Source organism: Furipterus horrens, unplaced genomic scaffold (genome assembly GCF_987537825.1).
Source record: "Furipterus horrens unplaced genomic scaffold, mFurHor1.1.pri manual_scaffold_5, whole genome shotgun sequence".
Lineage (NCBI taxonomy): Eukaryota > Metazoa > Chordata > Mammalia > Chiroptera > Furipteridae > Furipterus > Furipterus horrens.
The window spans coordinates 105345799-105373376 of NW_028327175.1; the positions used below are offsets into that span (position 1 = coordinate 105345799).

The window sequence follows — 27578 nt, forward strand, 5'->3', positions numbered from 1 at the left end:
TCTTGGTGGACCATGTCTGTTCCCAGACAGAGATTCAGAAAGTTGTGGCATTGCACTACGACTGGTAAGGAGGTATAGTTACCCCTCATTTTGTAGGTGGAGAAGAGCTGTTGGCTCAAGTCTCACAGGTAATGAGGGCAATGCTCAATCCCACCCGGGCCTGAGTCCCTCCCACCTTCACCCATTGTTCTCGTTTCTGCTGGAGCTGTGGGAGCAGCCCCTGTTCAGGGCTCCACGGCTGACCATATAAAGTGTCGGGGAAAAACTGGAGTCCTTTCCTAATACGGTCACAAGAGGGAAACCCTGGGCCTGCAGCTGGGACCTGCTGGTGGCACTGAGCCCTGAGACGCAGGCTGGGACAAGGGAGGCGGGGATGTTGAAACCTCTGAACTTGACCAGCTGGAGAGGAGCTTGTGGGGAGGGGCAGCAGACACACAGCCAACCACACGTGGGCTGGGTCGGGCAAGGTTCACCACGGTTGAACAAGGGAGGTGGATCCTCCAGATTCCAAAGCCCCACCATCCTTCCTCTCAGACCCTTGTGCTCTGAAAAGGTTTGCTGGACTGAACAGAGATTTGCACCTGCTTGGAAGCCTGGACTAAGTGCTTACTGTGTGCATAGTTCCAGGAGGTGTCCCAGCAAACGGGGGTGGGGGTGGGGAGTAACAGTCCTCCTTCAGAAGCTGGTGAAGGAGTTGGGAGGTTCAAGTGCTCCTTCCTTTCTCTTTCATTCACTTTGTCAGCAGATATTTCCTGAGTGTCTGCCATGTGCCCGGCCCTGTGCTGGGTGCTGGAGTAGGATGATGTGCAGCTCACAGTCCCGGAGGTGACAGTCAGGCTGTCTTGAAAAAGGAGATGGCAGTGGCTCTGGGAAGACGGGGGTGTGGGGAAAGCATTCCAGGTATAGGGAACAGTAGGTGTGAAGGTCCCAAGGTGGTGAGGTTTACATCATCATGAAACAAAGGGAGAACAGTGTATGTGGTCACCTGCTATATACCAGGCACTGTGCTAAATGCTTCACGAGTGCTATCTTCACAGATAATAGCAAACTTATGAAGGAGCTGCTATTACACTCCCCTCCCCCCACTTTGCAGATGAGGATAATTAAGGCTCAGAGAGGCTGAGACTTACCCAGGGTTCCACATCTAGAAGGAGCATAATGAGGGTTCAAACCAAGTCCCCAGTATGCAATTCTGTACCTTTTACTGTCTCCAGGTCAAAGACTAGGGGTGGTGTGGTTTGGGCTGTAAATGATACCTACATTTTTAAAAAGGACATGGCAGTTGGCCGTGGGTGTGGCCTTGGGTGGGGCACAGGTGGAACTGAGACCTGGAGGAAACATCATAGGGCTCAGTTACCCTTCGTGCAAAGATCAGTCCTTTCTTGGCACTTGTTCTGTGGGAGGCTCCATGCTGGGGACCAGGACACAAAAGACTAGGGCACATCCCCTGCCCTGAAACAACTTTGTCACTTGCTCAACAAACATGTACTGAGCACCTACTGTGTGCTGGCCCAGTGCAAGGCCCCAGGTCACAGAGATGTAGGCAGCACTACACCTGCTCCAGCAAAGACTTGTAATTTACTTACCTCGAAGCATTCATTTAGCAAGCATTTAGCGAGCACCTACTGTGTGCCAAGGCCTGTGCGGGAACTGAAGAGGAAGAAGAGGGGGCTCCCTGCCCTCAGGGCACCTGTGGCTGGTGTTTGCCGTGTGGGTGGGAGGATCTCCAGGCAGACTCATCATGGCGTGAGTCCTGCACCCCCCTCACTCACCTCGGCACCATCACTTCTCTCCCCCTTTAAGCACCAGCAACACCCGACTGCTTGCACCAAACAGCAACACCACACGTATCCCGTCCCATTTTTTACCTCTCCATCTTTGATGCCTCTGTACCTTTGCTACCCTCTGAGCCAAACACCTTCTGTCTATTAAGATTCAGTGCAGGAAGCACCTCCCCATAGAAGTTTTCCTGAGTACCCTCAATGTGAGTTAGAGCCCTTTCTTCTTTGCTCCCCAAATCCTCTGGGCTCTATTGTTGCTCTTATGATGCTATTTTTAAATGTCCTCATCCCCCTTCTGATCTGCAGGCTCTTTGAGGACAGGGCTATTTATTGCTGATTTATTTATCTCCAGCATCTTGCATAGACCTGGTATATAGTAGGTGCTCAATAAGCAGCTGGTAGATGTTTAGATAGGCCTTATGTTGACCTCATTCCTGCCCCTTTTAGGGGAATGGTGAGAACCTGTGAGGTTACTCCCCCCTTTACCATCAATCCTGTATCTTTAGAAGAACTGTCCACCACCTCTCCCTGGCCTATCACACAGGGTTGTCTCTTAGCATATTGAGCCTTGGAGGGACCCTCGTATTGCCCAACAAGTTGTAGCTGTGACCGAAAGCCCTTTGATGGCAGGACGTTGTATTTTTTGTCTTCTACTGTAACCCCAGAACCCTGCACAGTATCTAGGAATATACACATTGAATGAATGAATGAATGAATGAATGAATGAATGAATGTTTGATTGTTTCTGTAGGATGGGCTTAGGTTGGACAGCCAAGTGGACAGTGCTCACACCTAGGAGTGGACTGTGCGAGGCTTGGTGCTGCCAAGGTCTTGCTTGGTGACTTTTGTCAAGTTGCTTATCCTCTCTGGTGTTTGGTCTGAGTGTAACCCCAGAATGGAACATCTGCTCCTCTTCCTTTAGGCACTTCTCAGGGACTTGGAGGAAAGACGTGCTTCGTGACCATCAGAGCCTTGGGCCACACTGCACTCTCATTTGGGGAAAGCAGTTTCTGTGGGGCAGGTCGGAGCTGGTCTCCTGAGCTGTGACCTTTCCTGGGGAAATCTCATGTACTTAGGAGACAGCAGTGACGATGATGGTCCCTGACACGAGCACAGCGAGGGGGCTTTGCGGAGCGCCTTCCCACCCTCTCCCTTTCTGATCATCTTCAGATACTCCTGTGAACTTGGTAGGGCAGGGCAACTATTGTTTAATTGTGGTAAAATCCATGTAACATGAAACTCACCATCTTAACCAGTATCAAGGATAGAAGTCCTTTAGCACACCTACAGTGTTGTGCAACTATCACCGCTGTCTAGTTTCAGAACGTTTTTACAACCCCTGAAGGAAACCCGGTACTCGTTAGTAACCGGTTCCAAACCCCTCTCTTTCCAGAGATCTGTCTTCTGTTTCTATGGACATTTCATATAAATGGAACCATAAGATATGTGGCCGCTTATGTCTGCCTTCTTTCCTTCGACAGCGTTTGCGAGGTCCATCCCTGTTGGCGTGGGTGTCGGTACCATTCCTTTTAAAGGACAGTCTTGTCTATCCCCGTCTTACTGAGGAAGGGGCACTTTGTTAATGGTCAAGAGTAGGAGCTCTGGGTAAACTGTCGTGGTTTCTAGTTCTGAAAGTCCCACCAGCTCTGTGACCTGGTGACAACCTCAGCAAGCACACCTCCTCGCCTACCAAGTGGGCAGCAGGGAAACCGTGGTGCCACTGTTACAGGGTAGATGTGAGGATCAAATAAGACGATGCCTGTGAAGTACTTAGCTCAGTGGCCAGCACGTAGTAATTTAAATGTTATTCAAGCCTGTGATGCTCAGGGAAATATAGTGACAGTGGGTAAGGGTGGGGCTGGGATCCAAACTCAGAACTGTTTAAACACACACAGTTGTCAAATGTAATATATAAGTGGCCTAAAAATCCAGTCCTACCCCTTGCTTCTCTTTCCCCGTGCTCGGCATATGAGTGATGCCATGGAGTTCCCACTAGGACTCAGAGCCTCAGTTTCCCCCTTTCTAAAATGAATATGAGTGCACCTGTCTGAGAGTGCTACCTTGAGGATGGAGAAACAAAATGCACACAGTGGCGCTCAGTAAATGCAGGCTGTGATGGGTGTTATCATGCCTGGATCCCACGGGCTGCATGTACAAGCTCTCCCTGCCATGTTCCGGAAGTAAGCTTGGGTTCTCTGTTTGGCAGACATACTCTGGCCTCTTCTGCGTGGTGATCAATCCCTATAAGCAACTCCCCATCTACTCAGAGAAGATCGTTGAAATGTACAAGGGCAAGAAGAGACACGAGATGCCGCCCCACATCTATGCCATCGCTGACACGGCCTACCGGAGCATGCTGCAGGGTAAGTGGGCCTTGGGGATGTGGGGGGGGCCTGGTCAAGGTTTCTCCTGGGGATCCCACCAAGGGGCTTAGGGCCACCTCCAGAGACTGCAGCTCTGCCCAGGCCCCTCCTGTCCTGCCCGCCTACTGTTCTCACCAAGAATGTGGAGTTTGGCAGGCAGCACTGGGGGACAGGAGGGCTGTGACTGAAAAAGGGAAAAAAGCAAGCTGAACATCTGTGTTTGCGGCCGGGAGGGTGAGTGAGAGCAGAGAGTTTGGGCAAATACGGGCATGCACCCTCTCTGGCTCCAGCTCCAGCTGTCAGTCCTGCTGGCTGCCCAAGGCCCTGGCCAGGCCAGCTGTCTGGAAATGGTATAATGCTCTTACCTTGGAAGTGAAGAGAGTGGTACCAGCCCTGAGGCTGAGCCAACCAGCTCTGAATTTGCAACGAACTGTCACTCACTCCCTGTGGGATTGTGGGCAAATGTCTTCTCCTCTCCAGCCTCAGTTTCCTCATCTGTTAAAAGGGGTTGATAGCATACATCTTGCAGTGTGTTATGAAGACTGTAATGCAGGCTTTTCCACACTAAAGACCTTTGCACATTCTCTCCATGTTTATGTATTATTATTATTAAACTTCATTGAAGCAAAACATAAATACAGCAGAATGTGTAAAGTACACAAATATAAAGTATCCAGCCTAAAATTCATTATAACATGTCTACAGTTGTATGATCACTACCCAGATCAAGGTGTAAAATATTTCCAGAAAGTTTGCTCATGCCTCAACGCGCCCAGACAACTGCTTTTCTGACTTCTGTCACCATCAGTTTTGCCTGTTCTTAAACTTCATATAAATTACATCCTTATATAATTAACTACATATTTTTCTTATAAGCTCCTTCCCCCTGGAACCTATCTCAGACTAAGAGAAAAACAGCAGGAGCCCTGGCCAGGTGGCTCAGTCGGTTAGAACCCAAAAGGTCGCAGGTTTGATCCCCAGTCGGGGCACATATAGAGGCAACCGATCAATGTTTCTCTTTCACTCCCTCCCTTCCTCACTCTCTAAAAATCAATCAACATATCCTTGGGTGAGGATTAGAAAACAAACAAACAGTATACCATATTAGTTAAGAGCATGAATTCTAGAACAGGTCTGCCTGTATTCAAATCCAGCTCTGCCACTCACTAGCTGTGTGACCTTGAGCAAGCTGCTTTCCTGCTCCATGCCTCTGTTTCCTATTTATAAGAGGATTATAATGACCATGACCTACCTGCTAGGGCTGATGGGAAGATTAAATGAACTATTGCATATAAAATGCTTAGAACCATGCCTGGTACTTGATAAAAACTCACTGAGTGTGAGCTATTATCATCATGATCATGCACAAAACCAGATGTTGGACATAACCAGCTATAAATATTATTTCCTAATACACACTGAAAATAATTTATGACTATTAAAATAAAAAGTGTTAATCTGAGTGGCACCTAAGATTACATCACAATTTGTACTTCATGCAGTGTCTGATGTAGCAAAAGCTTGAAAAGTAGAAGTTTGCTATTGGAGAGCTTCTTCACAGCCTCTATTTGAATCGGACTTTGGGTCCAGGCACACATCCCATTCAACACAAACATACACATTTACTTTTATTTAATCTTCAGCACAATTCTATGAGCTAGAGTTGTTGTTACCACCTGCAGTTTACAACAAAGACAACTGACTCTCTGAATGTGTCTGAAGACCCAGGTCATGACCAAGTGGGGCTTAAACCAGGAATGCAAGTCAGGTTCAATATTCAAAACTCAACCAATATAACCAATGTAAAGAAGAAAAAACACATGATAATATCAGGTGATGTAGAGAAAGCATTTGACAAAATTCAATATCCATTCATGACCCAAACTGTCAGAAACTAGGAATAGGAAGGAATTTCATTAACCTGTAAAAGGCATCTGTAAAAAATCCTACATCTAACATCATCCTTGATAGTGGAAGTCAGTGCTTTTTCCCCTTACCTTGAGTAACAAGGTAAAGAGGTCCATTCTCATTACCCCTATTCAATATTGTAGTAGAGGTCCTGGCCAATGCAATAAGGTAGGGAAAAAAAAACAAAAAACCCTGAGACATCTCTAAATCATGAGCTTTTCCTAATCAGCTCCCTTGGTCTCTTCTCAGCAAATCCCTCAGAGTTGAGCCCTTGCCTTCCCCATTAAGTATTTTAGTTGCACAATAAAAAGAGCAGCACCCAGGCCAAGTGTCCATCAGTAGATAAAACAACATTTACACAATGGAATACTACTCAGCCATAAAAAAAAAAAGAAAAATTTACCCTTTGCAACAATAGGGATGGACCTGGAGAACATTATGTTAAATGAAATAAGCCAGTCAGAGAAAGACAAATACCATATGATTTCACTCATATGTGGAATCTAATGAACAAGCTCAACTAACAAACAAAACAGAGACAGACTCATAGACGGAGAACAGAGGACAGCTAGTGGGGTGGGGGAGGTTAGCGGTGGAGGGATTGAGCAAAAAGGAAAAAAGACTCATGGACATGGACATCAGTGTGGTGATTGCGGGGCAGGGGAGGGACATATAAGGGGACTAAATGATAATGGAAGGAAATCTAACAAATATTAAATAAAATAAAATTTTTTAAAGAACAAAATAAGTAAATAAGAAGGGCAGCACCCATCCCTGTATCATTAATCTTTGGAGTGGGACGAGAGGGTTTTCATTTCTATAAATAGTTCTAGGTTGACATACAGGAGTTCTCCTGTCCTTGCACTTGGGAAAGGGCAACAGAAAATGTCTATGGCAGTATTAAATCTGTGCACAATTATGTGATTGTTCAATGTGAATAGTCCAGAGGTGGTAAGCTGGCAGCTGGTAGGTGGATCCAGCCCCCAAATAAGTTTGACCTGGCCCACATGGAGTTTTAAGGTTGTTTGAATTAGTCATCAACTTTTAAAAACTGGGAGATTGTACCTAAAAATCCAGACTTCTAGGTTGTTTTGAAAATATTGGAATATCTGGCAACACTGGGCCTGTGTTCCCACCAGGCAGCCTCCCCTTGGCAGGGGATGCGAGCTCCACAGCAACCCAGTCCTCAGCTGGCCTGGTGAGCGCGTTTGTGCGAACTGCCCAGCCCCTGCATTTGACTTTGCCACCCCTGGGACCCAGTTCTGGAAACTCTTTAAGGGCAAGGGTCCAGGCTGTGCCTAGGAGATACTCTCCATGGCACAGGGGCTTAGGTAGAGGTGCCCCCAGTTACTGACAAGAGTGAGCCAAACCCCACAAGTATGACCTGGGTTGGACCAGTCCAGATACAAGGCTGCCATTGCCTCCAAAGACCAGCGCATGGAACCTTACACGGAGGGTTGAGGAGACACAGTCTCAGGTTGTAAAGGGTTACGTATACTTCTTTGTTTTAAAAAAATATCCTTTGTGGTCTCTTTTTTTTTGTAAAAGGATAAAAGGGTGGTTCACACACCTCTTTGGGAAGCTGAACATCACAAACTTACAGTGTATCACTTGGGGTGCTTTCAGTTTCAGGAAGCATAGCAACCAATTAAAGTGCTTTAAATGATAGGAATTCGTTATCTCACATAACAAGAAGTCTAAAGGCTCAAAAACAAACTTCTCTGGTATCTTCTTGGCCTCTTCCTCATGGTTACAAGATGACAGCCATAGCTCCAGATATTCTCAGGTGGTGATATCCAAAAACACAAAGGAAGTAGAGAATTAAATTTTTTTCCTATGTCTCTTATTTATCAGGGAGGAAAACTTTTCCCAGAAACTCCTCAGCAGGCTTCCTCATATATTAATTAGCTAAAACTTGGTCACATGTCAAACTGTAAACCAATCATTGACAAAGAAGACTGGATGTTCAGGGTTGATTTGGACTATTCCTGGTTCTTTCCTGGAGCTAAGGGAGCTCCCATTAAGCACATTTTACCTGAAAACCAGAATGAAATAAAATTCCGTTAGCAATGGAGGAGGTGGGGAGTGACTGGTAAGCCCTGGCATGGTGCTCTTAAAAATATATATATGTAATTTTAAGAAGACTTTACTATTATATATTCATTCTAGAAAAATTAAAATTTATATTTAAGCAAAAGGGAACATACCAGCACCCATAATTCTGTCACCTGGAGATCACCACCATTGACATTTTGGTATGCAATCTTTTATATGCTGAGTTGACTAGCACGAAAAGAAGGAGGTTTTGACTATCTGAAAATAATTGGTTCCAGAAAAAAATTACTTAAAACAGGGACCAAAGTTTTACTGTCAATACTAAGGGGAGGGAGGATGTTTTGGTGGAGCTTGAAAAATGACATTGAAAATTATAAACATAGATTTATTTTATCTTACATGGCAATAGTAATTTGGTGGTCATGGCTATTGGATGCTAATTTTTAGATTGAGTATAAAATTAACTAAGGGTTGACTTTTTTTTGTTTTTTTTGCCTTTTTCTTAGACAAAATCATGTGAGAGCATAATACAGCATTCTTCAAGTCATGCTTGATTTCTGTAAGAGGATAATTTTTACAGACTTAATTGTGAATCACCAGTTTCCCAAGGTCTTTTTTCACTTCTTTGGTGTGCTGCAGTCTCTCAGAGCCCACACTGTGCTCTCGTTCATGATGATTCTCCGATATGTTTTCCACGGTCTTTCCAAGCTCGCCGACCTTGTGACACTCTTCACTTTCAGGGAGATGGGCGATTTTGCAGAGTTGTCGCTTTGTGTGTGTGTCATGGTGGATGCTGACGCTCAGCCATCAGCAAGGCTAAGCCATTGGGTCAGCGGGGGCAGGGGTGCCTTAGTGGCGTCTGAGTCCTAAGTGGCCGACTCATTGAAGTGTTTTTTTGTGCTGTGATAACTTTTGCTTCATAGACAACCTCACAGCTATGGAGCAGTGATGGCAAGGCCCCCGTTTTTATACATTTCATTCCTTTCCGGGTCTATGTTTTAGCACAAAATTGTATAGTGAAACATAAAATTACTTAGAAATCTTGATGCGTTTTGAATCCCAAGAGAAAATGACAACCATGAGCACACAGGTCCATAAAAAAGATAGCTCTTTATTTAGTTTAAATGGTCATTAACAGCTGCTATATATGCATTCATTTTGGTGTTCTTGGGTTCTTTCTGGCCAACTTGTGATGATAGACTTTAATGGGGGTAGGGGGAAACCTATCCAAAATATCATGGAGAAGAATGTAAGCTTGGGAAATTTTTTTTCTTTTGTTGTTGACACTAATACTGATGTTTCCAATGCTCCCACCCTCTGCCCACCTCCACTCATCCCCCGCTCTCCCTTCCCTCTGACCTCCAATTTTTTTCTATAAAGTAGGAATTTGGTTTTGGCCAAGGAACATGTAGGTTCACTTTGTGATTCCTTTGAGGAATGTTGCTGTCCTGGGCTGGAAAGCCACTTAGCTGAGATCTGCACTGAGCTTTCTGTCTTGTTGGAGAGGTAAAGCTAGCAGCTGTGACCTCCTCTTCCAGTCCTTTGTGCAATAAGGGTATGAAGAGCTGAGGCTGGGGAGGGATGGATGACATATCCACTGAGTATAGTGATGTATTACATGGACTTTAAGTTTCCGAGGCCTCATAAACTGTAAGACCCACTAATTATCCTTCTTTGCCTGTTCATCGTCTCTCCAGCATATTCACTGGTACCTGGCATATAGTAGCTGCTCAGTTAATATTTGTTAATGAATGCGTAAGGAACTATTAGAGATGTTTAAAGAAAAGAGCAAATGGATCAGGGTCAGAATAGGTGGGGAGGGTTGTCTGAGAGGGATGGGGCTTTACGAGCCTTGAAGGATGGTTTACTGGGATGGGAGAGGGAGCTGGGAGGGTGCGGAGGTGAGAATGGGTGTGGGGCAGATGACAGAAGCCAGTCTAAAAACACTGACCTGTTGGCTGCAGTGGGGAGCTCAGTGCTCCAGGCTCAACCCTTTGCTGCCTCAGGGGAGCTGGGAATATGGGAAGGACTTTCTAAGACATAGTTCACTGACAAACCCTTCCCAAAAGGAAGCCGACCCCCTTAGGGGAAAAGAGGATGAGTGAAGTAGGCATTTAAAATGTGTCATATATGTATGTGTATGTGCAACTTATGTCATGTTTACTTTTTAAATTTTCCTATGCTTTTTTTGTTTATTTTTGGAGAAATGTTATGTTCAAGTTCAAAAGGTGAAAAATTTCCCTTGTGCATCAGACCCCTAGTTCACCTTCCCAGAGACAACCATGGTTTCTGGTTCATTAGGTATTCTACAGTCTTCTGCACATGTGTGCAGATATGTGTCTGTTCCCCCCTCCAAAGGTGGCTCTCTTCTACACTTGGCTAGTCTTTCGCGTCAGTGCCTGAAGAGATTCCTTGTTGCCCTTTCAGTTTTATTTTATTAAAGATGTTCATGAAAATGGTGTAGAGTCAAATAACTCCTCAAGGCTTGTTAAGAAAAATAGCCCTCTTTTGCTGCTTCTCTAACATCCCTTTCTCCAGGGATAACACTTATCAACTCTTTTTGCTGATACCTTAATTTTTTCTCAGTTTTAGGCATTACTTATTGATTTCTCATCATGGAAGATTAGGATTTATCTCACTCACCTCCTTGCTTTGTCCTTGCTGCCTCTTCCTAACATACAAATATGCATGCACCACACACACACATGCCCCATCTCATATACTCCCAATATAGTTTTATATTAATTTTGATGAAGTCTGTATTATGACTGTGGTGATGCTTTTCACAGCTGAGCTCTGCACTTTCTCAGGATTACTTTTCCTATACAATTTGCTCCTTTCCCTGGAGTTAGTAATTGCCTTTTTTTTTTTTCCAACTTGGTTTTCTATGTGCTTAATCACTAATCCTACCCCTAATTCTCCTTCTTAATGTGTTACTCTCACTTTAATATGTCCAGATATGTGTTGGGGATCCTACTGATAGTATTTCCTTAAAGGTGACTGCTCCTGGGGCCTTCTAACCTGCCCTGGGTACCCTCTGTGAATTGTAGCTGATGTCTATGATCTTGCTTATCATCCTTGGAATTTCCTTCTGTGCTCTGATGCTGGATTCCTTGTTTTTTAGTTTTCATGTCTTCCTCTTGCTTGATTTACTCTCTTACTTAAATAGAGCACCTTCTCTCATAGCTTCTCAAGAAAGGCTGTATGTGAGGCAAACTGAGATCTTATCTGAAAGATTTGATGTTCCTCTAATATTTAAGGGATAGTTTAGCTGGGTTTAAAATTTTAAGCATGGAAATAGTTTTCTTTCAGAATTTTAAAGGCATTGCTTTCTAGCTTCAGTTTCATTTTGGAGAAGAAAAAGCCAGTCTGATTCTTACTCCTTTGTGTGTGGCAAGTTTTTTCCCCACTCCTTTTTTTGGAAGCTTTTAAACTCTTCTTTCTCCTCTTGCTTATGATGATGAGATATTTCATGGTCTGTTTTAACCCATTTTGCTGGAGACTTAGGGGACCCTCTTAATCTGTAAATTTGTATCTTTAAATTCATATCTTTAAACTTTGAGAAATTTTTGTGAGTTACTTCCTTGATGACTTCTTTAGATCTGTGCCCTCTGTTCTATTTTTCTAGAAGTCTTCTTATTTCCATAATGGAACTCCTGGGCTGTTCCTATCATTTGCATCTCTTTCTCTTCTCTTCTTCATCTCTTTGTCTTTTTTATTCTATTTTCTGGGCAATTACTTCAACTTTATCTTACAACCTTTTCATTTAGTTTTTAATTCCTGCTATTATATATTTTTAATTTCTAAAAATTCTGTTTTGTTTTCTGAATATTTCTTTCTAAAAGCATTCTTTTTCCATATAAGGTAATGCTCTTTTTCTTGGAGGGTACTTATCCATGCATAGTTTCTCTTCCCTCCAAGATGCATATTTTCTTACCTGTTTTAAAGTCTGTCTGTCATATTAGTGGCTTCTTCAGATGAAGAATTGGTGGTGAGTCCTGGCTGTCCACCCATCTGGAATGTTTTAATGCATGTACCCCACAAAGGTGATGGAAGCTCTGTGCTTGCAGGAGGATCTGGCTGCCTATGAGCTTGGCTATAGTGTGGTGGAGCAAGGCTTTTCCATGGGGGCACTTCTTATATATCTTTCAGTCTTTTTTCTTGGGCTAATTATATTTCAGAGAAAACTTGTGCAGTCTTCTGTCTGCAGTATAAAGAAAGATCTGCCTACCATTATATTGTGGGTCCGTTTGAGAAGAGGATAAGGGTTTTAAACTATGGGGTAGAATCTTCACAATATCCTACTTCTTTCGGTATTGTCTCTGGTGCCCTCCAGGACAGAGACACTTTATTTAACCCTCTCCAGAGACTAAATCTGCCTCCTTCTGTGGACTGTGGCAGGGCAGTCACTTGGCTTCAGGGAGTGTAGACAATACCTGGAGTGCCTAGCAGCTTCTCCAACAGACTTTCAACCAGGTTTTTATGTCTTCCTTCACCTCCTCGCCCAGAGGCCCCAGGTGCTGCTAATCGCTGAGGTTTGGACCAGAACAGGGGACACTGTGGTGAAATTGGGTTGCTTTTCAGCTGTTCCCAGCTGTTGTCAGCTTATTAGACGTCTTCTTTCTTGGGGCAGTCACCACTTGTCCTGCTTTCTGGCTTCCAAGCTTGTATTGCTGTTCCCACCTCTCCAGTTCATTTGAACTGATTCATGTGTTTTTGAAAAAAATTCCTTTACCATCATTTTAGTAAGATTTGGGGAGGGAAGAGCACTGAATGCATGTGTTAACCCCACTATCCTTCAGTGGAAATTCTCTCACACCTTCTTTTCCAAAGAAGTGATTTTGATGATAGTGGGTTTTATTGTGTGCTTCCTGTATGCTCAGGGCTTTACAGGAATGTTCTCAATTAATTCTTAATACAAACCTACAGGGCAGACAGGGTCAGATTAGGATCTTTAAAATGAAGCCCTGAAATTATTATGGTGCCCACCTATGTAATCCAAAATAAAAGCAATACTAAATTATAAAGTCAGGAAGGCCAACAAAGCTCTAATTTTTTCCCGTTACATTTATGATGATGGTTTTTAGGAAAGAGCAAATATTGGATCCTTTCAAAATGTTTGTTTTCCCTTCCTTTGTATGTGTGATGTGAACCTATGTTTGCATGACTTGTCAGGTAATCCAATGCTGGAGGTAGGTGCTGTTATTAGATCCATTTTATAATTGGGGAAACTGAGGCTCAGAGAGGTGAAGAACTTGCTGAAGGTCACATAAGTGTGAGAGCCAGATTGGAGCTTGATTACCTGACTCTAAAGCAGCAGATCTCAACCTGTGGGTCGCGACCCCTTTGGAGGTCGAGCGACCCTTTCACAGGGGTCGCCTAAGACTATCAGAAAACACATATATAATTACATATTGTTTTCGTGATTAATCACTATGCTTTAATTATGTTCAGTTTGTAACAATGAAAATACATCCTGCATATCAGATATTTACATTACAATTCATAACAGTAGCAAAATTACAGTTATGAAGTAGCAACAAAAATAATTTTATGGTTGGGGGTCACCACAACATGAGGAACTGTATAGTAAAGGGTCACGGCAAGGTTGAGAACCACTGCTCTCAAGCCTAAGGTTTGCCCAGTACGGGGGCAGTGCTGAGCTGGTGCATAGCACCCTCTACCGTCCCACGAAGGACTGTTTGCTCCTGAAGGTCTGTCTTCGTATATCTCAGGGTGTTGAAGGATCAGCGCTCAAGAAGCCAGGAGTTAACTCTGATAAATTAACATGATGAACGTGGGTAAAGCACCACTAAAGCTTCCTTGACAGAAACCACCCATGGGTCCCTGGGGCGGGGGAGGGATATGAAAGGCAGATAAGATTTCATTCTGATGTGTTGAGTGGAGCCATCAGGATTTGTCACCCTGTGCAAGATAGACAGGAGTGTTTTGTCCTCACCTCATTAGCACCAAATGGTCACTTTCAGGGGGATTTAAAAAAGAAACAACAGCCCCCGGCCTTTATCAGCTCAGGCTCTTGGCTGAACCCTCTCCAACAAGCTGAAGAGAAGTCTGGGAGGTGGGAGGATCCAAACTATGCTTTGCATGTTCCCACACTCAGCTAGATCCCTCTGTCCACGCTCCCCTGGCTCATGCTTACTCAGCTCCCCAGAGGCTGCTCCGTGAACTGGGCAGAGAGGAAGGGCGTTGATGCCCCACTGGGCTCACTACTCTGTAACTCCCACATCTCTCGCCCTTGCTGGCACCCTGTAGGACAGCCTCCTCATTTGACAGATTGAAGACACTGAGGCTCAGAGCACCAAGTGACTTGGCCCCAGAGTTGAGTGTCAAACCAGGAGGTATCACCTCCGGCCACTTTCGAAACGTTTTATCTTCTCTCTGAGGTGATGTTCTGTCACCCCCATTTAACAGATGTGGAAAATGAGGCCCCAAAAGGCTAAGGGACTGCCATAGCCCTTATAATTAAAGAGGGTTGAACTAGGCCTAATACTCTGTCCAACTGGGACAGAGGTGCTGTATTCTATAACCATTTCACTGACTCACTATTTTATTTTTATTTTTTTATGTTGGAATTTTTTAAAGTATATTTTATTGATTATGTTGTTACAGTAGTCCCAATTTTTTTCCCTTTGCTCCTCTCCGCCCAGTAACCCACTTCCCTCCAACAATACCACCCTCCTTAGTTCATTTCCATGGGTCATGCCTATACGTTCTTTGGCTTCACCCTTTCCTATGTTATTCTTAACTTTCCCCTGTCTATTTTGTACCAACCAATTATGCTAATCCCTGCATCATTTCCCCATTTCTTCCTCTTCCCCCTCCCAGCTGATAACCCTCCAAATGATCCCCATACCTATAATTCTGTTGCTATTCTGGTTGTTTGCTTAGTTGGATTTTGTTTTTAATTTTTAGATTCAGTTATTGATAGTTGTGAGTCTGTCATTTTAATGTTCATAGTTTTCATCTTCTTTTTCTTAAATAAGTCCCTTTAACATTTCATGTGATACTGGCTTGGTGATGATGAACTCCTTTAGCTTTACCTTATCTGGGAAGCACTTTATCTGCCCTTCCATTCTAAATGATAGCTTTGCTGAATAGAGTAATCTTGGTTGCAGGTCCTTGCTTTTCACCACATTGAATACTTCTTGCTAATTCGTTCTTGCCTGCAAAGTTTCTTTTGAGAAATCAGCTGAGAGTCTTATAGGCATCCCTTTGTAGGTAACTCTCTGCTTTTCTCTTGCTGCTGTTAAGGTTCTCTCTTTATCTTTAACCTATGGCATTTTAATTATGATGTGTCTTGGTGTGGTCCTCTTTGGGTCTAGCTTGTTTGGGACTCTCTGTGCTTCCTGTGCTTGTATGTCTATTTCCTTCTCCAAATTTGGGAAGCTTTCCTTTATTATTTTTTCACATAAACTTTTAATTTCTTGCTCTTCCTCTTCTCCTTCTGGCACCCCTATGATTCGAATGTTGGCATATTTAAAGCTGTCCCAACTGTTCCTAAGTGTCTTTTCATTTTTTTCAATTCTTGTTTCCTCATTCTGTACTGTGCTTTTCTTCCTTATGTCCCAAATCATTGATTTGAACCCCAGTTTCCTTCCCTTCACCATTGGTTTTGTGTGGATTTTCCTTCGTTTCATTTAGCGTAGCCTTCACTTCTTCCTTTATGCATCTGCTGTACTTAAGCATATCTGTCAAGCCTGTGAGCATCTTTATCACCAGTGTTTTGAGCTCTGCATCTGTTAGATTAGCTATCTCTTTGTCACTTAGTTCTCCCACTGGAACCTTGATCGGTTCCCTCTTTTGGGCCATACTTCTCTGTCTCCTCATCTTGACAGGCTCCTCCTGTGTTTGTTTGCCTCTGTGTCTTAGGTAGAGCTGTTGCACCCATTACGTTGTAAGGGACTGAGCCTTAGGTATTCATCAGTATGGGTGATCCATTTCACCACGTTGTGGCGCTGTATGTGGGAGAGGGGTCTGAGAGGGAACAATGCTGCTTGCTCAGCACTTGCTCCTTTTCCATGCACTTCTCCCACTTTTGTATGGGACTGGTGCCTCTCTAGCTGTTGCCCTGGCTGTCATTCCCACATTGGGTGGGTCTGTGGACATTCCAGGACCGTGTAGGCCCTTTAAACAAGTGGACTCTGCTGAGAGACCAGCAGTCTCTTCCTCCACTCCAATCCCCACTGGTCTACACAGTCAGAAGCAATGAGGCTTTATTTTCCCCAGTGCTGGAACCATGAGCTGTGTGGTCTGATCTGGTGCTGGGAGCGCTCCCCAGGTCTCCCTCCCTACTTTTTTTTTTTTGTAAGTATATTTTATTGATTATGTTTTAACAGTTGTCCCAATTTTTTCCCCTTTGCTCCCCTCTGCCCAATACCTCCCTTCCTTCCAGCCATCCCACCCCCCCTTAGTTCATGTCCATGGGTTATGCATATAAATTCTTTGGCCTCCCTACTTTTTAAAATGTATGACTACGTTTTCTGCCAGCCTTCCACTGCTGCCACAGCCACTGTTGCTGCTACCACCACACCGCATCCTCTCCGCTCCTCCTACCTATCTGGATGAGTTTTCTTCTTTATATCTTTGTTGGGCTTCCATGCAGCTTGGTTTTCTGGAACTTCTGGTTGTCTCTAGTTTTGAGGTAGCTGTATTCCTTCTTAGTTGTGGCAGGAGACACGGCATGTCTGTCTAGGTCTCCATCTTGGCTGGAAGTCTTATGTTGGAATTTAAGAGGATACTTGTGAGTAGCCCATTTAAAGGCCTATTATTCATGAATGGCTCACTATTTTAGATGGCGATAATGATAGAAATGGTGATGATAATAACAATTATTGAGCTCTTGTATGTGCTGTGGGTAATTTTAAGCTTTTTGCGTATCCAGTCTCATTTCATCATTTCCATAACCTTGAAAAGTATGGATTTTTAGCTCTGTTTTCCTTGCAAGGAAACTGACGCTCTGAGCGGCAAAGTGTCTTGTCCAAAAGGTGGAGTCAGGTAGTAATTCCAAGTCATTTGGTTCTAAAACTGTTTCCACAAAGCAGCCCCAGGCAGCAGACCAGCTGCATGCTTTCTCTGCCTCTTGGAGATTTTGCAGTAGCTGTCAGCTCTGTGTCTGACCTGGTGGGGGTGAGGGGTGCTGTTGCTCCGTCTGTCTGGCTCAGTCTTGGTTGAGGCACCTGGAGGAGTTGGTGGGTGCTCTGAGTTATCACGAGAAGCTCACATTCTTTGGCAGGAAATGAGGAAGGGTAAAGGTTCATCTGACTCTGATGAGCCTTTTATGGACTGCCCAAACTATCTTACACAGATGGATGATAGAGAACTAAGGAGAATTTACTTTTTAAAAATAAGCAGTAACTATTGAGTTGAAGAGGAAGACATGTTTAGGGAGTGGATTTGGGAAGCTCTGGCTGACACTTGGTGACTTTGTGTTTCTCTTGGAATGCATGTATTCCAGCCTCCCTCTGTGTCCTTGCCTCAGGGGAATCTGGCTCCCCAGTCCCTTTTTATTTAACTCTGTTGATTGAGGAGTCACTGTGGGGGTTCTAGTTGGGGGCACAGTGTGTGGGGGGCAGATACTAAATCATCACACAAATGCATGTGCCATGAAGGGGTGGCCCAGGGAACTGGGAGCTGGACCCCTGGGGCCCTGTCCTAGGCTCTGAGGACAGGGGAAGCCTTAGGAAGTGACATGTGGGCTTAATGAGGGAGTTGATGTGGGATCCATGAGGTTGTGGGACTCGAGCAGAGAGAAGGGAGAGTGTGAGCAGTGGGAGCTGAGGCACAAGAGGCCACCAGGAGAATACTGGTCCTCCTGTACCATATGCCATCTCCACTGGCCAGTCCTGCTATTCAAGATTCCAGGGCTTTGTGTTCATCTGCAAAGTTCCTAGTGGGGCCCAGCACAAACCCTCAGAGCATCTCTGCTTACCGAGAATCTCTTCCTACACAACTGTTCTGCAGAGAGGAAGGCTGGAAAAAGAGAAAGGCCCTGACCTACAGAGCAGTGGTTAGGGCATGGGATCTTGAGCTGGGTTTAAATTCCAGCCCTGCCTCAGTTTCCTCATTTGTCCCGTGAGAAAATAACTGTGTCTTCCCCAGTTGTGAGGGTTGATTTGGACCATGCACGGGGACACGGTGCCTGATCAGGGCCAGTGCAGCAGGCATTAGCTTTCGTCTGTCGAGGGTCCATGGCCAAGGCCCAGCACTGACATCCATCTTGGGTCTGGAACTGTCTAGCATCTGCCCTTGGGTGCATCATTAAGTAGGGAGCCACTGTCTGCACTTAGAGGAGGCTGCGTCCTTCATTCCTCACTGGCCAGGGGGTAGCAGTGACCCACAGGGACATGGGATCAGCTACCTCCCTGTCACTGGGTCCCACAGCAGCCTGGCACAGGAAGGAAGAGAAGCAGGGAGCCTGGGTCTGTTCAGTTTTCTCCTTTTATGGGCAGCCTGCAGGCCTCTGGCTCCTCAGCCATAAACCATGAGCTGGAGTTTGGGATCGGGCCGAAATAGCTGGTCTGTGGGGAGCTGGCGTCTCCTGGGAACCTTCAGGGCTGCTGAGGGGGAGGGCCCGCTGTGGGGGAGGGCCCGCGGGCCCGCCCCCGCCCCCGCCCAAGCCCTTTATCTCCTCAGAAAGCTCCCATGCAGATGTGCACATCCAAGGCCAGACCCCCAGTCTGGGAGAGGAAGGGAAGGAAGGCGCGTTTAGGGGTGGGTGTGACATAAAGCCAGGGCTCTGGGCCGGGAAACTCAGCCAGGCAGACATGATGTGAAGGCTGTCCCTGGCTCCGACCCCGCACGGCTCTGTCAGTTTCTTCCCTCCTCTGACCTGCTGTGTCCCAGACCCTGTGCTTGGGACGCTGAGCCTCCTCGGTGTCTCCTGGGGATTCCTACACATGCTTCTGGAGGCAGCTCAGTTGTCACTTCAGCTGTGAAGACTTCCTGTCTCTCAGGGAACATCAAAACAAATTCTACCTTCTGTAGCACTTGGGGCATGTGTCCCATACAGAACCTCTCAGAAGCAGAGGCTAAGTAGCTCTCAGTGAGCTTGGGTTGCCTGGCACATGATAGGGCCTCATAATTCATTTGCTGAGTGACTATGTAGATACAGTAGTAAGAGTTTACCATGGCTGCTATCTCGGATGCCTTTGGGAGGGGTTGATTCAAATCTATAAGCATTTGCTGAATACCTGCTTACTATGCCTCAAGTCTTGTTCTTGGCCCTGGGATCAGGCACAGCCCTTGACCTTCAGGAGTGCATGGGCTAGTAGGAGAAGCATTAAAAGCACTTTTGTAACTGTTGGGAAATGAATAGATCTGTGTAAATTTCTCAGGAATCAGATTTCTTGATTCAGAGATGGTATAAAATTAACTTAGTTTTTTTAAAAAAAGCTTTATTGTGGTATAATTTATGTACAATAAAGAAATCCATTTTAAGTATACAATTCATGGTTATTTGTGAATTTTCAGGGTAATGCAGCCATCACCATAATCTAATTTTACCTTTATATCATCTCAAAAACTAACCTTGTGCCCATTTGTAGTCACTTTGCATTCCTACCCCCGATTCCAGGCAATCAGTAATGTCCTTTCTGTCTCTTTAGCTTTGCCTGTTTTGGACACTTGATATAAGTAGAGATTAAATGGCACAATATGTGATTCTTTGTGACTGTCTTCTTCCACTTAGCATAATGTCTTCAAAGTTCATCTATCTCGTAGTGTGTATCGATGCCTCATTCCTTTTTATGGCTGAGTAATATTCCATTGAATGGATAAACCACATTCGTTTATCCATTTACCAGTTGATGGACATTTCATTGTTTCTATTTTTTGGCTATTATAAATAATATTAAGTAACACAGCTTTTCCTAAGATGGAAAAGAAAAACTACCATATCATGGATAAATTATTGATTATCATTCCAAATAATCAGTACCCTTGCCACCTAAAAAGCATTGAGGTGAAACAATGATCACAGTGAGGCTAAGTCCTGCAGTGGAGGGGACATTTGGACTATGGGATCCAGGGCCACTGCTAGGCGAAGCGGCACCTTTACAGAATTAGAAAAAGGCACCCTTCTCAAGGCGCTTTTCCCCCAACTGCTGGAAGATTATTGTACTAAACATGCACATCCACAGGGGCAGATGTGAATGGTCCACCCTGGAGTTTAACAGTATACAACTTGTACCACCGTCCATGGCAGCCCAGAGGAATCGGACGTGCAGTAGAAAGGCCCCCAACTTAGCTCTACGGAGGGATAAAGTCAGAGAAAGTATCATACAGGAAGTGACTCTCAATGTGACATTTCAAGAATGGATTAGGGTAAATACCCCGAAGAATCGAAAACATGTCCTCAAGCAAGAATTTGTACTAGAATATTCGTAGCAGCACCAGTCACCGTAGGTAGAAGATGGAAACAACCCAAGTGTCTGTTGATGGAATACTGTTGAGCCATAGAAAGAATGAAGTTCTGAAACATGTTATAACAGAGATGAACCTCAAAAAATGTATGCTCAGTGAAAGAAGTCAGACACAAAAGGCCATCTGTTATATTATTGTATTTATATGAAATGTCTAAAATAGGTAAATCAAGAGAGAAAGCAGACTGGTGGTTGCCAGGCATTATGGGGTGTTAGAATGGAGAGTGACTGTTAATGAGTGCAGGGTTTTATTTGGGGCTGACATGAATATTTTGGTACTACACAGAGGGATTCGCCACACAAATTGTGAATGTACTGCATGCTGCTGACTTGTTCACTTTATGTGGTTCATTTTATGTTACGTAAATTTCAAAAAAGAGAAAAAGAGAATGGATTAAGCAGGAAGAGAAGTGGTAGAGAGTGTGCTTTGGGCAGGAAAAAACAGAGTGCTGCAAAAATTGGGAGGGGGCAGCAGCAAACTGCTTTGCAGTTCAGGGAACTTTGCCATCTTGTGTTAGACACAAGCTCAGGCTCAGGAAGGGTCAGAAGTTCTCCAGGAAATCAGTGTCCTGGGCTCCACATGGGTCAGCAAGCGGTATCCACACTGAGCCTTTCTTCTGCCCATAACCAGAGCTCTGTCAGCTTCCCACGCTGGGAGGCCATGTATTTCTGATAGGAATGTCCCAGGCCAGAGGTCCCCGGGTCACGCCCAGCACAGAGCCACCCTGGCAGCTTCCAAGCCTTCCCCTGGAGCCTGCCCCCTCTCCTGGGGACCTGTGAGGAAAGGCCTCAGGACGAGCATCTGACCCTATAAATCTTGTGTGCTATGGGCCCAGCCTTCCCAAGGCTGCTGGGAAAGCCCGCCTCTCTCCCCAAAGCAGGTGGATCAAGATAGCTTGTCCATCTGTCAGTCAGAGAATCACTCCTTAAAATAGTGGAAGTTGTCTGGGCCAGCCCCAGGGCGTGTCTGTCTGCCTGGGTTCTGATCACAGGGCCTTGGTTCCTCCATTCTCTTGCCCCTCTGGCCCTTCCTGAATCAGTTTTTAACTGGTGCTCTATTTTGCTCTGTTCCCACATGGATTTAGTTCTCCCTCTGGGTGGAAGTTGGAGGCACAGGTACACACACTCCTTCAATTCTAGTACGAGGAGCTGGTGGCTGTGCCGACGCACAGGTGCCTCTCATCTACAAGAAGGGTGACGCTGACTTCTGTCTCTCTCCAGAGTGTACCAGAGAGATTAAAGGTTTAATGTTTTCTTTTTGATTTTATCCTGAAGGAAGTGCCACAGTGCACAAGTGTGGATTATCTGAGGAAGGCAAAGCGACGCCATGACAGAAAGCAAGGCCTTTGGTGCCATGCAGACTCCGGGCTGGAGTTCCAGCCTGCCGCTTACTGGCTGTGTGACCGTGGTCATTTTCTAGGGCTGCTGTACAAATTGCTGCAAACTTGGTGCCTTCAAGAATTTGCTCTCTTATAGTTCTGGGGCCCTGGGGTCCGAAATCAAGGTGTTGGCAGGGTTACTTCTTTCTGAGAGCTCTGAGGGATAATCCAGCACACGCCCGGCTCCCGGCTCCCACAGTCCTTGGCCTTCCTCGGCTGATAGATGCATCATTCCCATCTCTGCCTTCTTCACGTGGCCTTCTCTGTGTCACTCCCTCTTCTTTCTCTTATAAATAAGGACACACGCTACACCCCCTCCCCCGACTCACACACAGAAAGAAAATAAATAAGGACACTGGCCATTGACTTAGGTCCTACCTTAAATCCAGGATGATCTTATCTGGAGATTTTTAATTATGTCTGTAAGACCTTTATTATAAATAAGGTCACCTTCTAGTTTCTGAGTAGACGCACCTTTTGGGGCCACAGTTCAACCCACCGCTGTGACCTTGGGCAAGTGGCCTCACTTCTGTGCTCTATTTAACTCATCTGTAAAATGGGGGTGATGCCAGTGCCCACCTCAGGGGCTACTGTGGAAATTCAGTGGGTCACCAAGTACAGGAGGGGCTTAGCTGAGGTCTGTGGCACGATGAGCGGCAGCTGTTACTTTCCTCTCTTTCCTAGGCTTTGTGGTTATAATGGTGTCCTCAAGAGCAATACAGGCTACTTTTATGTTGACCATTTTTGGTGAGATGAGGGAACGGTTATACAGACTCAAAACAAACGTCAACAGGACAAAAGATGGAGAAAAAGGAGGTGTCCTACGTTCCTGACTGCTGTCCCTCAGGCTCTCTCCTCTCATTGCCAGTAACAAGAAAGGGTTCATAATATATCGAATGCATATACAAGTATTTGAGGGTGTGTGTGTATAATGCAATATTGCCTAGCCTTGTTTAGCTTAATGTGTCTTGGAGACTGTTCTGCATCAGTCCATAAAGACTCTTTTTTTTTTTTTTTTTTTTTTACCGAGAGGGGAAAGGAGGGAGAAAGAGAGGGAGAGAAACATCAACGTGTGGTTGCCTCTCTCGCCCATAAAGACTCTTTTTAATGACTGCCTCATGTGCCCCATTTGGGCTGTATTGGAATTTAAATACCAGAATTTATTTCACTCATCTGTAAGTGGTGGACTTGCTCAATGGTTTGTTTCTGGTCTTTTGCTATCACTGATGTTATCACAGTGACCAACTTCATGTGTCTCTCTTTGGTGTTTCTGCTGTGGGTGTTTCTGAGGGGTCGTGGGGCAGCCCAGGAATTGTAGCAGGAGGCAGGGGTGTAGGCCTAATGGGAATCAATGCAGCTGGACTGGAAGACAGGACTGTCTGGTGATGGAGAGTTCCCTCCTCTGTCCTGTATGTTGTTGTGGCCTTTCTCCCTGCAAGGGCCTCCCCTTGGCTGTCAGCTCGGAGTGGCACCTCTCCATGCCCCCCGTACAGGGGCCCCAGAGGCAGGTGTGGCCCAAGGTGGAAACAGTGAGAATGCGAAGGAGAAATTTAATAGCCTTTTGGCTCTTCTGCCTTTTGTTCTGAGGATTTAGCCCAACCAAGTCACCAGAATGTCCATCTGTAATATGAGGGATGAGAGAGAATTGGTTGGAGGTGGGCATAGGATCCGTGGAGCTTACTCAGTCATCTCAGTCATCTTGCCCCAGGCGGGCCTGATCTTCCTCGTGTGATGTACAGTCCCTGCCTCTAGATATGGTCATTGCTGTCCTCCCTGGTCCCCAGTGAACACAGGTATTGCCTCCTCTAGTCCCATTTATCCTCTCATCCATCCATCCATTTATCCATCCACCCATCCATCCACCGTTCCATCTAACAAATATAATTGAGCACCTACTATATGCCAAGTACTGGAGTTACAGTGTTAAACAAAACAGATAAGCCAGTTCTTCCCCAATAAAACTTGCTTTCTAGAGTAGAGAGAGGGCCGAACATGAGGTCATACCAGATGGGCCTAAGTGGTGTGAAGGAAATAAACAGGTTAATATTTGAGTACCCAGAGGGTGTGGCATGGACCCCAGTGGATGGAGTTAGAAAAGACCGCTCTGGGAATAGAAGCCCTTGAGATGATGGGAAGGTATCGGCTGTGGAAAGAGCTGAGGGAAGACTGTTCTCTGTGAGGAGCAGGAGCTGAGTGTGTGGTGGGGGGTGGGGGGGCGGCATGAGAAAGTGGGGCCAATGAGGCAGGCATGGGGGGACACATCATGCCAGACCCTATAGGCCGTGATGGGGAGAATGAGGGCCACCAGGACTGACCAGTTGGTTTTGGTAAGAGTGTGGCATTATCCATCTGCTTTAAGAAGATTCGACTTTGGGTGGTGGGCACACAATGCAATATACAGATTATATGTCATAGAAATGCACACTTGAAACCTATATCATCTTATTAACCAATGTCACCCCAATAAATTCAATAAAAAAAGAAAGATTCCTCTATTGCAATGCAATACCACCTCACACACATTAGAACGGCAGCTATCAAAAACCAGAAAGCAATGTGCTGACTAGGATGCGGAGGGACTGGAACCCTGGGGCACTGCTGGAGGGAGTGTTAAGCGGTGCAGCCACTATGGAAGACAGTAGGGCAGCTTTACACAAAGTTTAACAGAAAAACCATATGATCCAGCAATTCTGATCATATACCCAAAAGAAGTGAAAGCAGGGATTCTAACAGGTGTTTTTACTACACCCATGTTCTTAGCAGCACTATTCACTACGGCCAAGAGGTGGAAGCAGCCCAAGTGTTCATCAGCAGATGAGCAGATAAGCAAAATGTGGCAGACCATGCAATGCAATATTATCCCGCCTTAGAAAGAAAGGACATTCTGACACATGGATGAGCCTTAGGGATAGTACGCTAAGTGAAATAAGCCAGTCACAAAAGGACAAGCACTGTATGATTCCACTTATATGAGGTTCCTAGAGTCAAATTCATAGAGGCCGAATGTGGAATGGTGGCTGCCAGGGGACGGGGAAGGACAGATTGGGGTGTTAGTGTTTCACAGGTACAGTGTTTCACTTTTTCAGGATGAAAAGCATTCTGGGGATGGATGGTGGTGGTTGTTGCACAACAGTGTGAATATGCTTAATGCCCCTGAATTGTACACTTTAAAATGGCAAATTTTTTGTTATGTGTATTTACCACAGTTTTTTTTTTGTTTTTTGTTTTTGTTTTTAATTTACAAGAGGAAAGGTTGCCCTGTGGGAATGGCACAGGGCACAGACAGAGCAGGGAGACAGGGGAGGAGGATCTGGACTGAAAGTGATGGTTCTTAGACTGGGTTCGGCAGCAGTGAAGGGACAAGTCTACAGATTTGAGATCCAATTTTTGGGAGGCAGACCCTTCCAGCTGGAGGCCACTCCATGCCCTGGTTTCCTTCTTCCCACCTTAGAGGTTAGCACAGCTGCTTCCCTAGCATGGGCAACAGTCCTCACTCCTTCCTTTGTCTGGTCCCTGCTGGTCTCCCCAAGCTGCCTTGTCCCCCAATGCTTTCCCTCGTCCCCCTGGAACCTGGGCCCCTCTGGACCCATGTTCCATTTCCTGTGCACTATCTTGGAAAAGCAGAAAGAGCCCCAGCTCTGACTCACAATGCTTCAAAACCCAGTTCGGTCACTGAAGAGGCTGTGTGACGTTGGGCTACCGAACCTCAGCCTCCTCAACCCCAAAAAGGTCTGGATCAAAGGCCACACATGAGAAGTGCCAGACAATGTGTCTGGGGCATAGTAGGTGTTCAATAAATAGTAGATGTTGGGTTCGAATTCTGCCTCTTCATTTACTAGCTCTGCAATTGTGAGCAAGTTTTAAAATTTCTTTGTGCCTCAGCTTCTTCATCTGTAATATGGGAATAAAAAGTCTCTCATAGGATGTGTGAGGGTTGAAGAGTTAAATGCTTAAAACAATATGTGGCACAGAGGATGTGCTAAGTGTTGGATACTGTGTGGTAATCTCCGGACCTAGCATAGTGCTGGATACCTGGCAGATGCTGTAAAAGTATTGGATGAACGAATTCATTTTCTGTGTATATTGAGCCTCTGCATCAAGGAGCTCATGTCTTCTAGGTTTGGGGTTGGCTTTCTTCAAAGCTCACCAAGCTAAACGTTCTTTGTGTCAGGGTTTAGGGCTTGAGTGCTAAGGTTCCAGGAGCAGGGGAAGTGGGGTACAGGACAGGACGCTTCTGTCTGTGATGGGTTGGTGGTTTTTTTTTTGGCTGAGACACAAGCAGAGAGAAAAGCACAGATGTGTGGGACTCTGGAGGGAGCGCATTGCCTCTGTCTTGGGGATGGGCTGAAACCAGTGACAGCTCCAGTTTCTGGGAGGGGCTTGGAGGCAGCAGTGGGTTATTTGAGGGGGCTGCTGGACTTATTTTTATGAGCAATGTTGACTGTTTGCGGTAGTTTGGGAGTGCTGACAGAGACTTACAGCCAAGACACCCCCTGGCTCTATCACAGAAGGGAAGGCTTCCTGGAAGAGGGGTCATCTTTGAGACTGGAAGTAGCCAGGAAAAGAAGAGAAAGGCCTTCTATGCAGAGGGAAGAGCCTGAACAGAGAGGCATGGGGTGTGTTCAGGGGTTGCTCTAGGTGGGGTTGCTGAGGTTTTAAGAGTGAGGGAGATAGAGGTGCCAAGGCTGGGGAGGTGGGCAGCAGTCAGTCATGGGAGGCCTTAGATAACATGCTTCGGAGTTGGGGCCTTCTCTAAGGGCAGTGGGGAGCCATGGACAGATTTAAAAACAGCTCTTTAACCTTTTGGCACACTCCAAGCAACACCGTGGTGGTGGGCGAGAACAAGCGCCTTATCAAAGGTGGCAAAAAGGGAGCCAAGAAGAAAGTGGTTGATCCATTTTCTAAGAAAGGTTGATGTGATGCAAAAGCACCAGCTATGTTCAATATAAGAAATACTGGAAAAACACTAATCATGAAAATTCAAGGACCTAAAATTGCATCTGATGGTCTCAAGGGCCGTGGTTTTGAATTGAGCCTAGCTGATCTTCAGAACGATAAAGGTGCATTAGAAAATTCAAGGTAATTACTGAGCATGTTCAGGGCAAAAGCTGCCTGACTAACTTCCATTGCATGGATCTTACCTGTGACAAAGTGTGCGCCATGGTCAAAAACTGGCAGACTGCAATTGAAGCTCATGTTGGTGTCAAGACTACCCGTGGTTATTTGCTTTGTTTATTCTGTGTTGGTTTTACTGAAAAACATAACAGTCTAATTTGGAAGACCTCTTATTCTCAGCATTAACAGGTCCACCAACTTTGGAAGAAGATGTTATGAATCATGATCCAAGAGGTGCAGACAAAAGACTTGAAAGAAGTTTTCAATAAATTGATTCCAGGTAGCATTGAAAAATACATAGAAAAGGGCCAGTCTATTTACTCCATGATGTCTTTGTTAGAAAAGTCAAAATATTGAAAAAGCCCAGGTTTAAATTGGGAAAACTCATGGAGCTTCATGGTGAAGGCAGCAGTTCCGGAAAAGCTACTGGGGATGAGGCAGGTGCTGAGGTTGAATGAGCTGATGACTCTGAGCCCCCAGTCCAAGAATATGTTTAAAGTTCAGATATTTATGATTTAAAAAAGCAAACAGCTATTT

The 27578-nt window shown here is 45.3% G+C and overlaps 1 protein-coding gene and 1 pseudogene across 1 annotated transcript in view; both read left to right on the forward strand.

Annotated features, from left to right (window-relative positions):
• Positions 1-27578, forward strand: part of MYH11 (myosin heavy chain 11) — a 120703-nt gene that overhangs the window by 22223 nt on the left and 70902 nt on the right. The window contains exon 3 of the mRNA XM_090276970.1: positions 3988-4144. Within this exon, the coding sequence (XP_090133096.1) occupies positions 3988-4144 (157 nt within the window). The remainder of the gene's footprint in view (positions 1-3987; positions 4145-27578) is intronic.
• Positions 26698-27499, forward strand: LOC150009222 (small ribosomal subunit protein eS1 pseudogene; annotated as a pseudogene).